The sequence below is a fragment of the Citrus sinensis genome, chromosome 9 (genome assembly GCF_022201045.2).
Source record: "Citrus sinensis cultivar Valencia sweet orange chromosome 9, DVS_A1.0, whole genome shotgun sequence".
In the NCBI taxonomy this organism is placed as follows: Eukaryota; Viridiplantae; Streptophyta; class Magnoliopsida; order Sapindales; family Rutaceae; genus Citrus; species Citrus sinensis.
In genome coordinates, this window is record NC_068564.1 from 32,346,756 (window position 1) to 32,360,940 (window position 14,185).

At 34.7% G+C, this 14,185-nt stretch overlaps 4 protein-coding genes across 4 annotated transcripts; all 4 read left to right on the top strand.

Moving 5' to 3' along the window:
- Nucleotides 1-270: 270 nt before the first annotated feature.
- On the top strand, nt 271-660 carry LOC102630640 (uncharacterized). The gene has a single exon (XM_006474109.2). The coding sequence runs from the start codon at nt 271-273 to the stop codon at nt 658-660; it is 390 nt and encodes a 129-aa protein (XP_006474172.1).
- Nucleotides 661-2,125: 1,465 nt separating this feature from the next.
- LOC102630333 (NADH dehydrogenase [ubiquinone] 1 beta subcomplex subunit 2) lies at nt 2,126-4,193 on the top strand. The gene is made up of 4 exons (XM_006474108.4): nt 2,126-2,347; nt 2,785-2,830; nt 2,916-2,972; nt 3,877-4,193. The coding sequence occupies exons 1-3, from the start codon at nt 2,241-2,243 to the stop codon at nt 2,970-2,972; spliced, it is 210 nt and encodes a 69-aa protein (XP_006474171.1). The 5' UTR covers nt 2,126-2,240; the 3' UTR covers nt 3,877-4,193.
- A 1,807-nt stretch (nt 4,194-6,000) lies between these two features.
- On the top strand, nt 6,001-7,432 carry LOC102630033 (hypothetical protein). Its single transcript, XM_006474107.3, has one exon. The coding sequence runs from the start codon at nt 6,256-6,258 to the stop codon at nt 7,222-7,224; it is 969 nt and encodes a 322-aa protein (XP_006474170.1). The 5' UTR covers nt 6,001-6,255; the 3' UTR covers nt 7,225-7,432.
- Nucleotides 7,433-8,727: 1,295 nt separating this feature from the next.
- LOC102629750 (mitochondrial outer membrane protein porin 4) lies at nt 8,728-12,922 on the top strand. Its single transcript, XM_006474106.4, has 7 exons — nt 8,728-8,892; nt 8,992-9,072; nt 9,358-9,425; nt 9,788-9,898; nt 10,043-10,129; nt 11,081-11,289; nt 12,338-12,922. Exons 2-7 carry the CDS (start codon nt 9,024-9,026, stop codon nt 12,636-12,638), a joined length of 825 nt encoding a protein of 274 aa, XP_006474169.1. The 5' UTR covers nt 8,728-8,892; nt 8,992-9,023; the 3' UTR covers nt 12,639-12,922.
- The last annotated feature ends 1,263 nt before the right edge of the window (nt 12,923-14,185 follow it).

Here is a 14,185-nt window from a genome sequence, read left to right on the forward strand (position 1 = left end):
CAAAGTTTTGACTGAATGTACTCTTCATCAACTTGTAGCTGTCATGGAACACGCTAATCCAATTCCATACGCAAATTCCTCTTATATAAGTAATAAACTGCCCCAGCAACTTCCTATTACTTAAGTAGATAATTATAAATCTATCTACGCATCTTCTTGATAATACTCAGTCAAAAAAATTCCATAAACCCCTACATCGCTTTCTCTTTATATATAGGTTTACCTCAGCCAAATTTATTCATCAAGATTAGCCAATTTTAATTGATCGACATGAAGTCAATGCTAAGCCGCTTAAGGAACGCTGTAAGGAAGGTGAAAGTCTTGCTGAACCTGAGCCTTCATCGCTGGCGCATAGCCTCCTCAATGATCGGCGCTTCAGGGGGCAAACGGCGGCTGAGTTTTAACGACAGGCCAGGTTTAAGAGCATGCACGGATGATAATTATGCGGACGAGTCATCACCTGATTCAGCATCAGTAGGCCCTCGCTCTCACGGCGGGGGATCGCTTCACAGAACAATTAGCTATCCGTCCGAAGATGATATCGATAAGAGAGCCGAAATGTTTATTGCAAATTTTCATAGACAGCTTCAGATTGAGAGACAGATTTCTTTGGAGCTCAGATATTGTAGGGCAAATAGCTTCGAGTATATGTCTCCTTGATCTTTTTAGATGACTTTCTTTTGGAGAATCCGTGATGGAGCCTGTGTTTTTTTTTGGGCAGGTTAATTTTTCCATTACAATTAAGTTTTTTCTTTCTTGGGATTTTTGGGTCATGTTGTGGGATTGGATTTTGTATTTCTACTCTCCTGTTGTTTTATTCTTTCATTCATTTGTGAATTTGCACAAAGGAATAGTTTAATGCAATTCATATTTTATTATGACTATGTGTCGGTTGTATATGTCCAATTTGATGATTAGGTTGTAATAGAAGATTATTGATAATTAACTAAGATTATCTCTTTTCTTAAATATTGGATAATACTTTTACTGGTATCACAATTGAAAAATACGTCGAAACCCTGTCGTGATGCGTAGCAGAAAAACTTTTTATTTTTGCACTAAAAAGATTTAAGGTGAAGAGTTGGCAGTACTATTATATATTTATATTGTACAATGGCACAGATACAGCACACGTTTTAAAAGAGAGCAGGAGATCACGAGTCCACTGAAGTTACAGCACCGTTTACCAGTTCCGTTTCTTATCACAAAACAAAGGTTTGGGTGTGAATTAAGAGCTTTTAAGCGAGAAAATATTGTGACTAAGTTCGACTTATGGTTATAGTTGTCCTTTATCGTAATTACAATAAGGAGGAGGATAATGATTAATGAAGTGGTGCCAATTGCAATACCCTTTGATAAATTTGCCAATATTAGTGGTAGAGGTGGCAATATGGGTCAAGATTTATTTATTCGATTTGATTCAATGCGAATTAAATGAGTTTGAATTTGAAAAAATTGATTCGTTTAGTAAATGGGTGAATTCGATTCGATTCACTAATTAAACGAATCGAATCCGAATTTGAAAATATTGATTCGTTTATTCGTTTAAGATTCGTTTAATAAACGGGTCATAAACGAACCAAATACAGGTCGATTCGTTTAATTAAATTACTTTTTTTTCTTAAATTTATTTGAATTTTTTTAAATTTGAAGGTTAATATTGTAATTTGAATGACTGTATATTTAATTTTAAAATATGATTTTGGTTATTTGTATTTTGTTGTAGGATATTAAATTTGTGGTTTTTTTTATTTTGCTTAAGTTTGTTTATTAATTATATTTTTCTAAACGAATTGTAAATGAATCCTGATTCAATTTGATTCGTAATATGATAAACGAATGATAAACGAATCCGAATTCTATTAGTTTATTAATTATACTAATCTAATTGAAGTGGATATTCGTTTAATAAATGAATTGAATCTAAATTAATAAAATTTTAACCCAATTCATTTACGATTCAATTCGTTTATTCGTTTTGCCACCCCTAAATTTAGTGCGCGTAGAGAGATTGGGGTAAACTCTGGGCCGAGCTTCCGGCCCAATACATGAGTTCAGGGCAGAATCCAGTCCGGCAACTTAAGGGTCTTACATTAAGAAAGGTCAATGTATTCACATCCGACGGTTGCTAATGCAACTTCCAAGCACCATTAAGATTAAGCGCACCGCACAGTTGCTGTGGCTCTGAACCGTTTCTGACTTTGTTTGTGCTTTCGGACGTGGCAAGAGGAAGAGAGAAAATGGGAGGAGGAGATCATGGCGAGAGCGTTAAGTACAATGGAATGGCCTTGCACAGACCCAAGCGATGGCACACCGTCACCGGCAAGGGCTTGTGCGCCGTCATGTGGTATCCGGCATAACCCTAATTTTTGTTTTACATTTTAGATTAATTCTGTTACATCACTCGTTCATTTATGAACATAAAACCGGCGATTGAATCTAATTGTTTTGGCTGTGCCATGCTCCGATCCAAATGCTTTCTTGAAATCCATCTGGAATTGTGAGTTTAATTAAGATTGAATAGCTGAAGATTAAAAGCTTTTATACTTTCGGTTTTACGGCTCACCCCAGTTGTAGTTGTACTAAATTAGATTGCCTTTCTTTGTTGGATAATAAAGATGTTAGAGCTCCTGAGTCCTGATGAAAAAAATGAAAAAATTACAATCTGTGTGGGAGAAATGGTAAACCTTTTGGTTATCGTTATTTTATTAGTTTGCTGCTTCTAGAATTTGAATATTCCTGAAGTTGATAATTTTAGTGCTCTTTGTGTGCTCTTTGTTTCAGGTTTTGGGTTCTCTACAGGGCTAAGCAAGATGGTCCTGTAGTTTTGGTAAAGACACATTTTTGTTTCATCTTTCTTTTGTGAGTGAGTCCTCTGTCTTGCTTGTATTTGATGTTCTTTTTGTTTTCATCAGGGTTGGAGACATCCTTGGGAGGGCCATGATGACCGCGGCCATGGGCATGATCATTAGGTAGTACTCCTATTTTCACTTGTAGTTTTTGACGATTAGTTATACCATTATATAGCTAGCTCGATATCTGTGAGTGTGAACAGCTTTTATATGTCAAGATATTTTGTATATCACTATCTGTGTATGGAGCTTTTACTGCTTTAGTTGCTTATTGATGCTTAAATCCATAACTTTCTTTCATTTCAAAATAATGAACCATAACACCAACTGTGTTTGATCCTTCTGCTATAAAGCACGGACTATGTATTGGTTGTCCTCCTTAGGTGTTTTTTTCTAATGGTAGGAGCTAGGATTTTGGCATCACTCAATGAGGAAATTTTAGAGAGAAAAAGGCATCTTGTATGTGCTGTTAAATCATTGTGTTATCACACTTGATTAAATATATTCTCATTTTTCTGAAATTTTGCTTTAGATATGAAGTAGAATACTTCAACACTGATTTTTCCTTTTTATTTAAAAAAAAAAAAGAAGTACTAAGGTACATGACCCCTTCCGAAGTTGGCCAGTTTGGAGTATAATACTTACTATTTCATGGATTCTAGTTTCATTGTTAAGGTCTTTTGGTGGAAGTAGACCATTAATGGAATTATTTTTTTGCCTTGTCACCCCCTTCCTCTGTTCCTTTTTCTTTCTTCTTTGATATTGTGATTTGGAAAACGTGAACTGTAAGTAGTCACTCAGTTATTTAGTATGTTCTCATCTTTTGCTGATTTCTTGCACTTGCTTACGGTGAAGAGTGGCTTTCAATTCTTGGTCAACATTATGCATTTCATATTACTGCCTTCTTGTAGATGGTACATAAGTGAGCTAGATAATGAACTGACAGAGAAGTGATTCTAAGTTGTTCTCATATATCAAATGTTGGCCGAAATCAAGAAAAATGATTATTTTGTGTTGATTGCAGGTGTCCTGTTCTTTTGGTGGATTCTCATTTCTCAGTACCAATGTTGTTTGGAATATCTTTGTTGTTTTCCTTCCGGTTAATAATCAGGTTGTGATGGGCATCTTGCCATGGACATCAAATTTCATGTACTTGGTAGATTGTGAGCATGAATATCTGACCAAATTTCATGTTAACTTGGTATATGTACACAGTGCGCTTCGGTGTTGAATGTTTCAGTCATTGTTAAGTGAATTGAAGCCCAAATTCATGGGTTTTGCTAAGTTACTTATGAAGTAACTTACAGCCCATGCAGAATGGTGCAAAAACTATTCAACATTTGCTCTTTGTCCTTTTTAAGCATCGGGATTGGAACCAAAATGGTAATGAGGTGCCGAATTTCCGTGGCAAATTGGTCCGCCAATCAAACGTTGACACATATATTAATTTAGAAACTAGAACAAGCGTTCCTTAAAGAAATGCGTTTTGATTGTTGAAAATTGAAATATTCTTTTATAATTGGAGTTTAATAAATGATATAATATCTGTAATTGGGAGTCGCCTATCGTGCCACCGCTTTTGTCTTTTCTGTGTAAAATTTCATGAAGCCCTTTCACATATTTTTATTTGAATTTTGCTTCACAAATATTAAGTTCATTTCTCCTAAACCTGTGAATCTTTCAACGACCGATCAACGGTAAATCAGCTCCTCCGGTGGCTGCGGTTGGTTAGAAAAGACAGAGGGAACTGTGGAGAACAAAACCCAAGTGGTGGCTTATCGGAAATCGGAGAAACCGCGGCGAATTGAAGCGGGGATTTTGTGACTTTTCACGGCTTCGATCGGCAGCTTTCTGAATGCTTTACGGTAACAAGGATGGCATGGAGATCATCGGGGTCGCACGAGCTTCCGATCGGTACCAACCTTGGCCGGTGGAGTAGCTGAAAACGGAAACAAAATTCGGGTCGAGTTCGAGGGTCGGGTTGACCCGGTTATTTTTGCGACAAGGATGACGTAGAGATGACTGGCGTCGCACGATCTTCCGATCGGTACCAACCTTGGGCGGTGGCGTGGATGGAAATGGAAATAAAATTTGGGTCAAGTTCGCCGGTATTTTGATAAAGAGAGGGGGTATTGTGATAAAGGTGCAATATAGAAGAAAAATGTATAAATAGCAAATAGTATAAGGTGCTAATTATAATGTTTATATGGATGCAATAAAAATTAATTTAATATTTATGAGGTAAAGTTTAAATAAAAATGAATTAAAGGAGTTCAATAAAATTTTACAATACTACTGGCACAAAAGACAAAACCAGTGGTACAGTACTACGGTGGTACCGTAGCTGGATCCCTGTAATTGACCATATTTATAAATTATAATTAAATAATGATGCTTTCTTGGATCACAAACAGATCGAGCTGCTAATGGATGGTTCAGAAAGCACTTTGTGCGGGTCAACGAGGGTTGCTTTAATTCAAGTATTGTGAGAAGCACTTCAGGTCTTGAAGCAAGCCATGTTCATGTAAAAGTACCTAATTAAAGAAAAAGTTGACTTGGTTGACTTGGGCAACGTCCAAAGAACGACTAAATATATGTATAGCCGGCAAAATTTGGTTCAATGCCACCATTTGGGCTACCATTTTCTTTTTCACACACGGATTTGCAAATTCTATGTATAAATAAATGCGAGACACAAACCATAAAGTTATGGAAATGAAGGGCACTATATCTAACTGACAAAAAAAAAATCCTTGGTAATAATACAAAGCATTGTCTTTGAACACAATATAATATAAATAATTATATGTCTGCCTGCTCAAAATTAGCCCATTGATGGTTAAACAACTTTCATCAAGTAAAATTAGTTATTAGAACCATCAAATCGCGTAATAGTAAATCAATTGTGAAAAACTGTTCGAATCTTTATGCTTATTATTGGAGATTGATTTTTTTTCTTAAATATTTAGATATATTCAACCTATTAAAGACACAGTTATCGGATTGCATTATCGGATTCCATAAATTTGTACATTCATGCTGTGATGATAATATAAAAAAGAAAATTAATTGCTAACTTTCCAGAATTTCAGCTTAAAATCTTGAATCGCCTTGCCTCTTAGAACCAAGGACATAATGGTATATTCACTCATTTGATTAATAAAATCAGTCCGTGCTTTCGCCCATTCACTCATGCTTTTTTTCCACCATCACCTTCCTTAAAGTTGATGAAAAGTCAAATTGGTAGTCTCGAGTTCACGAAACTGACCATCCTAGCTAGCAAGGCCAATGCGTTCCATTCAAGAAATACTTCACAATTTATTAACATCGCCGATCACATTCACATGCAAAATCAATACCCTCTCCATAGTCTCAATCCAAGCTCAATTTACGCAAAACAATAATGAAAGCCTCAACCTCAAGGCCACACCAACGCCAATTCATTGTCTGGTCTTTCTTCTTCATCTTGTTTCTTTGTGTCATTGCTTCCATCAACGAAGTTAGGTTCGACGGCTTACTCAAATTCGGCCGTTGCACTTTCCTCAACTCTTCGTCTCATCTATCCAACGATTCATTCTCGAATGCCAGTCATGTTGTTGCCACAAACTCTTCATCAGAAGATATCCGGATACTCATCGGAATCTTGACACTCCCAGATCAGTACCACCGCCGGCATTTTTTACGTATGATTTACGGCACACAATCTCCAACTGGTGCACAAGTTGATGTGAAATTTGTGTTCTGCAACCTAACAAAAGAAGACCAAAAGGTACTCGTCGCACTAGAGATCATGCGTTATGATGATATTATTATTCTCAATTGTAAAGAAAATATGAATAAAGGCAAAACCTACACTTATTTTTCGAGCTTGCCCGAAATTTTTAACACATCAGACAGACCTTATCCTCCTTATCATTATGTGATGAAGGGTGATGATGATACTTATATTAGGCTAGAAAATTTAGTCAAATCATTGGTGCCATTGCCTAGGGAAGATTTGTATTATGGGTATGTGATCCCATGCCGTAGCATGGACCCTTTTGTGGATTACATGTCAGGGATGGGGTATTTAGTTTCTTGGGATATTGCTGAGTGGATTAGGGACTCGGATATACCAAAAAATCATCTAGAAGGGCCCGAGGATAAGGTCTTCGGCGCATGGATCCGAGAGGGTCGCCGGGCGAAAAACCGGTACAATGCCAAGTGGTCCATGTACAATTTTCCGGTGCCGCGCACGGCATGTACCCATGAGCTTTGGGCGGATACGATTGCTGTACATTTGTTGAAGAATCAGGAGAAGTGGATTGAGACGTTGACGTATTTTAATGTCACTGCCAATTTGAAGCCATCGAAATTATATCATATACCTTAAATAAAGGTAATAATTGACAAAGAGTTTACACCATTACGTTTATTCTTTTGATATAGATTTTGTTGTAATTCACAAATTCAATCGAATTTTGGATATTGATTGTTGAAATTTAATTATCTGTTTTTTTTTTTTTATTATTGTTATTATTTACTCGAGGGAGATAAATTTTACATTGGGAGTGAAGCAATCATTTCCTTTTAGCATCTTATTGTTATCCCCAAATACATGTTCTGTTGGGCATCTCTTCCGCTTTTTGCCACCAAAGCCCACATGCTTCATGTTGAACTCTTCTTAGGGTCGGGATAGTAATTATATAATTTTAAAAATAATTGTTGTTAGTTATACTAATAAATAATTAGTCGTGAAAAAAATCAATTAAATGTTCAATAAAATTTATTCTTAAAAAGTGTCATGAGATTTAAAAATAACGGTATGTGTTTGGTAAATCTTATTATTAAACTACTGTAAGAATATAATTGACTGAATTAGACATAATATTAAATAAAATTTATTTAAACTGTTATAAAAATGTATATAAAATATTTTTATTTTGTAAATACAATAATTGATAACTAAAATAAATATTTTTTTTTATCTCAATATAATTGGTAACAGTAAAATATATTTAAAGTTAGTAATTTTATTTGTTAATTAATAAGGATTTATATTTTTATAATATTTATGAGGATATACAAGGAATTATATTAAATATAAAAGTGATTCTCAAAATTAGATTTTAAAAAGGTATTTCTTCCTTACTTTTCAAAACATGCTGTAAAATATGATGATTTTACTAAAAGTGGTTTCTTAACAAATTTACCAAATACTAAAATTAACTTTTAATTTTTCAAGTTCATTTTTAAGCCTCCTAAAAGCAACCCTAAACGGGCACTTAATAGCAAATAAAATTTCTCAAACCCATGAGTTAGCCATTTAGGTCCTTAATGAGCTATAATAAAATCAGCTTTTAATTTTTTAAAATCATTTTTGAGTCTCCTAAAAGCAACCCTAAACAAGTACTTAATAGTAAATAAAGTTTCTCAAATCCATGATTTAGCCATCAAGGTCCTTAGTGAGCTACAAGAAAATTTTCCTTTTAATCTTTTTCAGATGAAAAATATAAACAAATTTTATTGTTTTTCAATTATTAATTTTATCATATTTATAATAATAGAATTAACTTGGGGTGCAAGAATGTTTTTTTAAAAAAAAACTTTTGAGTATAAGAACAAAAAAAGAGAAATTAAAAATTAAAAAAGAAATCCACGTGGACCAAGCGGGAACCCTAGAATCCCTCGAATAGCCAACGAAAGCCACCCGCGGGTCCAGCAGTCAGGAGAGCCCATGTGAATCCAAGCCACCGATTCCAGGACATAACCGTAAATTCAGTAATTCACTTGTGATCTTTCTCACCCGTCAGTGACTGTACTGCCGATGACGGACCAATAAATACCTCTACACAATAAACATTCCCGGTTAATGAATATCCACGTGTCAGCTGTCAACGTCAATCAGCTGTGACCTAATCGCTGCCTACGCCAAGCCCCTTGACCTTCGCCCCGGCCTTGGTGAGAAAAAAAGGGAAAAAATACACTGCCAGTGCAAAATATCTTTTTCTCGCAAGCAAGCTGTCGCCTGAAGCGGTCCGAACAGCCGCTTTTCTCCATTGTAAGTCTTCTTCTTCATATGTAATTAAATTATTTGTTCATTTTTGCTTTTTCTAGCTTTATTGTTATTGATTTAATATTATATTTGCGTAATTTTCAGATTACAGTGTATTTTATCGTTTCTGAGAAGAGATGGGGAGCAATCCGGCACCGTTTTCTGATGTTGGCAAGAGAGCCAAAGGTACATATTTGTGTTTAGGTTGATATATGGAAATTAAAAAAAAAAAGATTTTTTTCTTGAAGCGCAAACTTGCATATTAATTTCTTTAAATGCAAATTTGCAAATTAACTTGATGGTCTAAATGTAAGTTTCAAACAAATGTGATGCAGTGGAGATGCTGTAATCAAATGTTTGTAATGAGACATGTTATGGGCTCTTAATGCTACATCACTTTGTTTAATGTTTGAATTTCAGCTATTTACTTGCTTTATTTATTAAATGCCATTTACTTACGTTTGTGTGCAGACCTCTTGAACAAAGATTACGATTTTGGGCACAAGTTTACTCTCTCGGTGCCAAGCTCCACTGGCCTGGTATTCTCTGCTTCAACTTTTGCATTTTGCACTTGTGTTGCTGGATTTTAATTACCTATTTGTCGGAAGTGCTCTCTGTTTAGTGTCCAAACATATATTAATTTAGACTATTGTTTCCCTAGCTAGAACGTGTCTCTTGTCTATGCTTAGAGAACCTAAACAGCTTTGAACACTGCACATTCTTCTCAGTACTTTATCTTTATGTTTTTTTCTCCTTGGGTATATACCTAGGCATGCAAAAGTTGTTCAAGACACTAATGTATGACTAAATATGTCATTCTGTAATAAGCTTTCGCATGCTTGTTATTTTCAATATTTAAGGAATTTGGCTGGGAATGCTAATTTTGAATTATATGGTGCAGGGACTTTCAGCAACAGGTCTGAAGAAGGATGAAATTTTTATTGGTGACATAAATAGTGTGTACAAGAGTGGAAATACTACTGTGGATGTGAAAGTTGATACTTATTCTAGTGTAAGTGAAGATTTGGCTATTCTTAATTGGGTTTGATGACGCATGCTATTATACAGCGTTGCAGAATAAATGCTTCATGATTTAAATCTCTGGTGTGTATTCTCAACAGTTTTAACATTTTCTGCAAAATCTACTTATCTGCAGGTATCTACAAAAGTAACTATGGTTGATATCTTGCCATCTACCAAAGCAGCTCTGAGCTTCAGAATACCAGATCACAAGTCTGGCAAGGTCAGTGATTTTACCCCTATCGTCAAAAAAGGATGCTCACGCTGCCTATAACTGTAATGCATTTAGTATTTTATTCATCTTTGCTGAGGAGATTGCGGTGAATTTCATCTTATTGCCAAGAATCATTGATCTCTTGAAACTTAAGAATTATTAAGTTTCTTTAAGTGAGAGTAGTCACAAATGCGTTCTTTCATATGTCCTAGTGAATGTAGTTGTAGTTTTGACCATAGATGGTAGAGCTGGAAATGTGAAGCTTAAGACGTGTCAGATGAAGATTAGAAACGGGAGAACCAGTTATAATTCAGAAATTTTCATTTTACTGTATGTGAGATCTATTTTACTTATTTCTTTAAAATGACTGAGTTGATGCATCACTACAACCTGCTTAGAAAATTGGAGAGGCAAGTTGGAGTAAGGCAATTGTTAGTTGGTGTAGCATGGGAAAGAGAAAATATTGATGTGTTGGATCAAAATTTATATTTGAGGGCTTTAAAATTGAATTTCCTTAGGCATTGGTCCAACCAAGACGAATTTGCTGTCTCAAGTCTTGTATATTTACAATTGCACATGGTAGCGGAAAACATTTACACTTGCAGCATGTGATGGTCCTTACTTCCCCATTGTGCTTGAAAATCCTGTTCTTCCAACATCTTTTATTCTCTTTAGAGAAAAATTCGTCAATGAACGTGAACTTGTCCAGTTACATTTTCATCTCATCGAATCTGCGGTGTTATCCATACCCACATGATTTATTCTGTTTAATTAACTAATATTTGTTTCTGAAGGAGCCTCCATGATTGCAGAAAAACAAATTTAATATTTCTCTACAAAACTTCCTGTGGTGTATATTATGTTGTATGTCTGGCAAATTGTAGAAAATGTTATTTTGGAAGTAATCAATTCAGAATGCTGTAAAAGGTATCTGACTCTTTTGTTATATCATAAACTCAGTTGGATCTCCAGTACCTTCATCCCCATGCTGCCATTGATTCCAGTATTGGCCTTAATCCAACCCCACTTTTGGAGCTATCAGCAACAATTGGAAGTAAAGAGCTTGTTTTAGGTGGTGAAGTCGGATTTGATACAGCTTCTGCTTCATTCATTAAGTACACTGCTGGGATTGGCTTGAACAAGCCAGATTTCTCTGCTGCCCTCTTACTGTAAGTGTCTATGAAATCTTTTTGCGGAAAATGTTTTTGTGTGTCTTGCTTGGCAGTCCTGTAGTCGAATGTACTATTTGTATGGTTTAATGAGGAATGGTTAACGCATAGGTAGCAAGGCATCGTACTATTGTCTGATGTAGGATTCAGATGCCCAACATGATGACTACAAAATGATGAGCTTTAGATGTTGCAACTGACAAGCAGTTTTACAGGAATATGTGGTTACACACTGTCCAATGTCCTAAATAATTCTTATTGTTCTGGCAAAGAAAGAAAAAAAGGAATGTGAGCTTTCTTTTTATGTAGATTGAGCTTCTGTTTGGCTTTCAAATTTAATAGGTGATTACTAGCAACTCCTGGTCACTGTATAATTGTTATTATCATGTGATTGTGAGAATTATGATGCCAAGTTTTCACATTAGCACGACCTGGTAAAATTGTGGTCATTAAACTTCTGTTAAAGCCTTTGGTGCTTCCAGGTTCCATCTGGTTGGGAGTCTTGTAACCTGTGAATATTATGAACAAAAGAAAGAATATTATTAGTAGAAGCCTCATCAGACCTTCAAAATTGAAGGATAACATGGGTGGATCTTAGGGGAATCCTAGTTTTTTCCAGTGAACAGTGAGCTTTTGCTTTCAGCAACTACTTTGAAGTAATTTATTTGCATTCTGTCGGTTTATTTTGGTGAAATCAAACTGAATTGTGGTGTCTATTACTTGTTTAAACAAATTTTACACATTTTTTAAGGTAGCAGTATAGTACACATTTTTTTAAGCAAGCAGGCATCTTCACCTAAATCTGGACCATTGGTCAGTTTTGAACCAAAAGTTTAAAATAAAATTCAAGAAAAGGAACACACTTGCATTGGGACCAATTTGTCAAAGTTCACCAAATGAGACTGGATTTATGTCTATATCTATGAGATTATTTCATGTGGTTTTTTAGTTCCATCAGCTGTTTGATTTTTCTTTCTTTTTCTATTTTCAGAACAGTTTGTTCTAAGCTGTCCTGCCTCTAAAATTTGCACCATTTTTGTCTACTTAGGGCGGATAAGGGACAGGCACTCAAGGCATCATACATTCATGCTGTGGATCCATTCACTTCAGTTGCCGCTGAAATGACTCATAGATTTTCTACATATCAAAACAGTTTCACCATTGGAAGCTCACATCTCGTAGATCCATTGACATTGGTAAAAACACGACTCTCAGATGGTGGGAAGTTTGCGGTGCAATTTCAGCGTGAATGGCGACCTAAGTCACTGGTAACTGTTTCGGCTGAGTACGACTCAAAGGCCATTAATTCTGCTCCCAAAATGGGTCTTGCCATCGCTCTGAAGCCTTGAAATGGGGTCAACTTTGCCCTGTTCTGCTACTTTTTTTAAAGAAAAAAAAATTAAAAAAAAAAGAAAGAATTCAATACTTGAGCTTGTTACAATTTTTTTTTTTTGGCGAAACCGAGGAGGGCGATGCTTTACACATTCATGTTAGAAAAACTAAAAGATCCAGTCATGCATTGATTGAAAATTCAATCCCTTTGCGGGGGTACTGAACCCAGTTTTGGAATATTTGATAAACATACGACATTTTTGTTGCATACAATGAGATAAAAATTAATGCTTATTTCTGATGTTCTAACTTTCTGATCTTTTTTATTATCTTATTAAAAGATTATTATTATTTTTTTAAATTCAAACATAATCTCCTCCTCTGGTATTCAGTGACATGGCGTGTAATCCAGAGCTACTGTGTAATGATATATAATAAAGTTTGACTGGTTTGTTAAATATTACTTTTTCAAGTTACAATTATGACAAAGTATACGGGTAGTATCAATTCTTTATTGAACAGTTGTGGGAATAAAAATCACATTAATTTTCTAACTTTTTTTTCTATTTTTTTTCCTCCCACATATGACGGGGGATCATTGGACCGGTGTAAGGGTTTTCACGTAATGCGTATGCTAAACAGATCATCTATAGACGATTAATGAAGTTAATTTATCATATTACGTTATGTGACTAAAACATAATAGTAATCTATAAATCAGATGTAAATTACATATTGTTTGACTGTTGAATCTAATCACCAACTAAAACATAAGATAATCAATGTTCTTAAAAAATATAGTTTTGATTTTTAAATGAGCTATAAATTAATAGAGATTGGTTGGACTTTCATTTATAGCTCATTTAAAATCTATTTAGTGTAACGCCATTTGAGATTCACATGCATGACCAAATCCGTAGTTAGGTTATCAAGGAGCCTAATTGAAAATGATTTGCAACCAGAAGAATGATCAAAGCATACACGAAATTCATTTTCTTTCTTCTTTCATACGATTATTAATTGAATCATCCTTCACCTCTCATTTGTTTGGATCAAAATTGAAAATTAGCAAAAGAAGTTTGATACGTAGTAGATGTGATAGGTGAGAACTTCGAGTTTCTTTAGTTGGGAACTTAATTTGCATCAAGTCAATTATCGTTTTACATAATTTGTCGACGATTTATAATTATTATGTTACAATCGATCATACTATTGAATCTCACGTATGAAGACAAACACTGCTTGTAATTATCACTTGTGAGGATCTAAAGGGAAGAAGATGAGTTTGTCATCTAAATAATGATGACTGTTTAACTATAATTAAAAAAGCCTATAAGGAAAAAAAAAATTGTAACCACATTTTTTTTTTCATTTTTTACCATAATATAGATAGGAAACAAACAAATTAAATATGAATGCCAAAATTACAAGTGAAAATATATAGGGTATTTTAGAGTGTGTTTGGTATTGTTTTTGACTAGCCGTTTTTTGTTTTATGAAAACATAAAAGTGTAGAACTTGTTTAGTGGATGCGTTTTTGAACCATAAACAAAAAATACAAAAA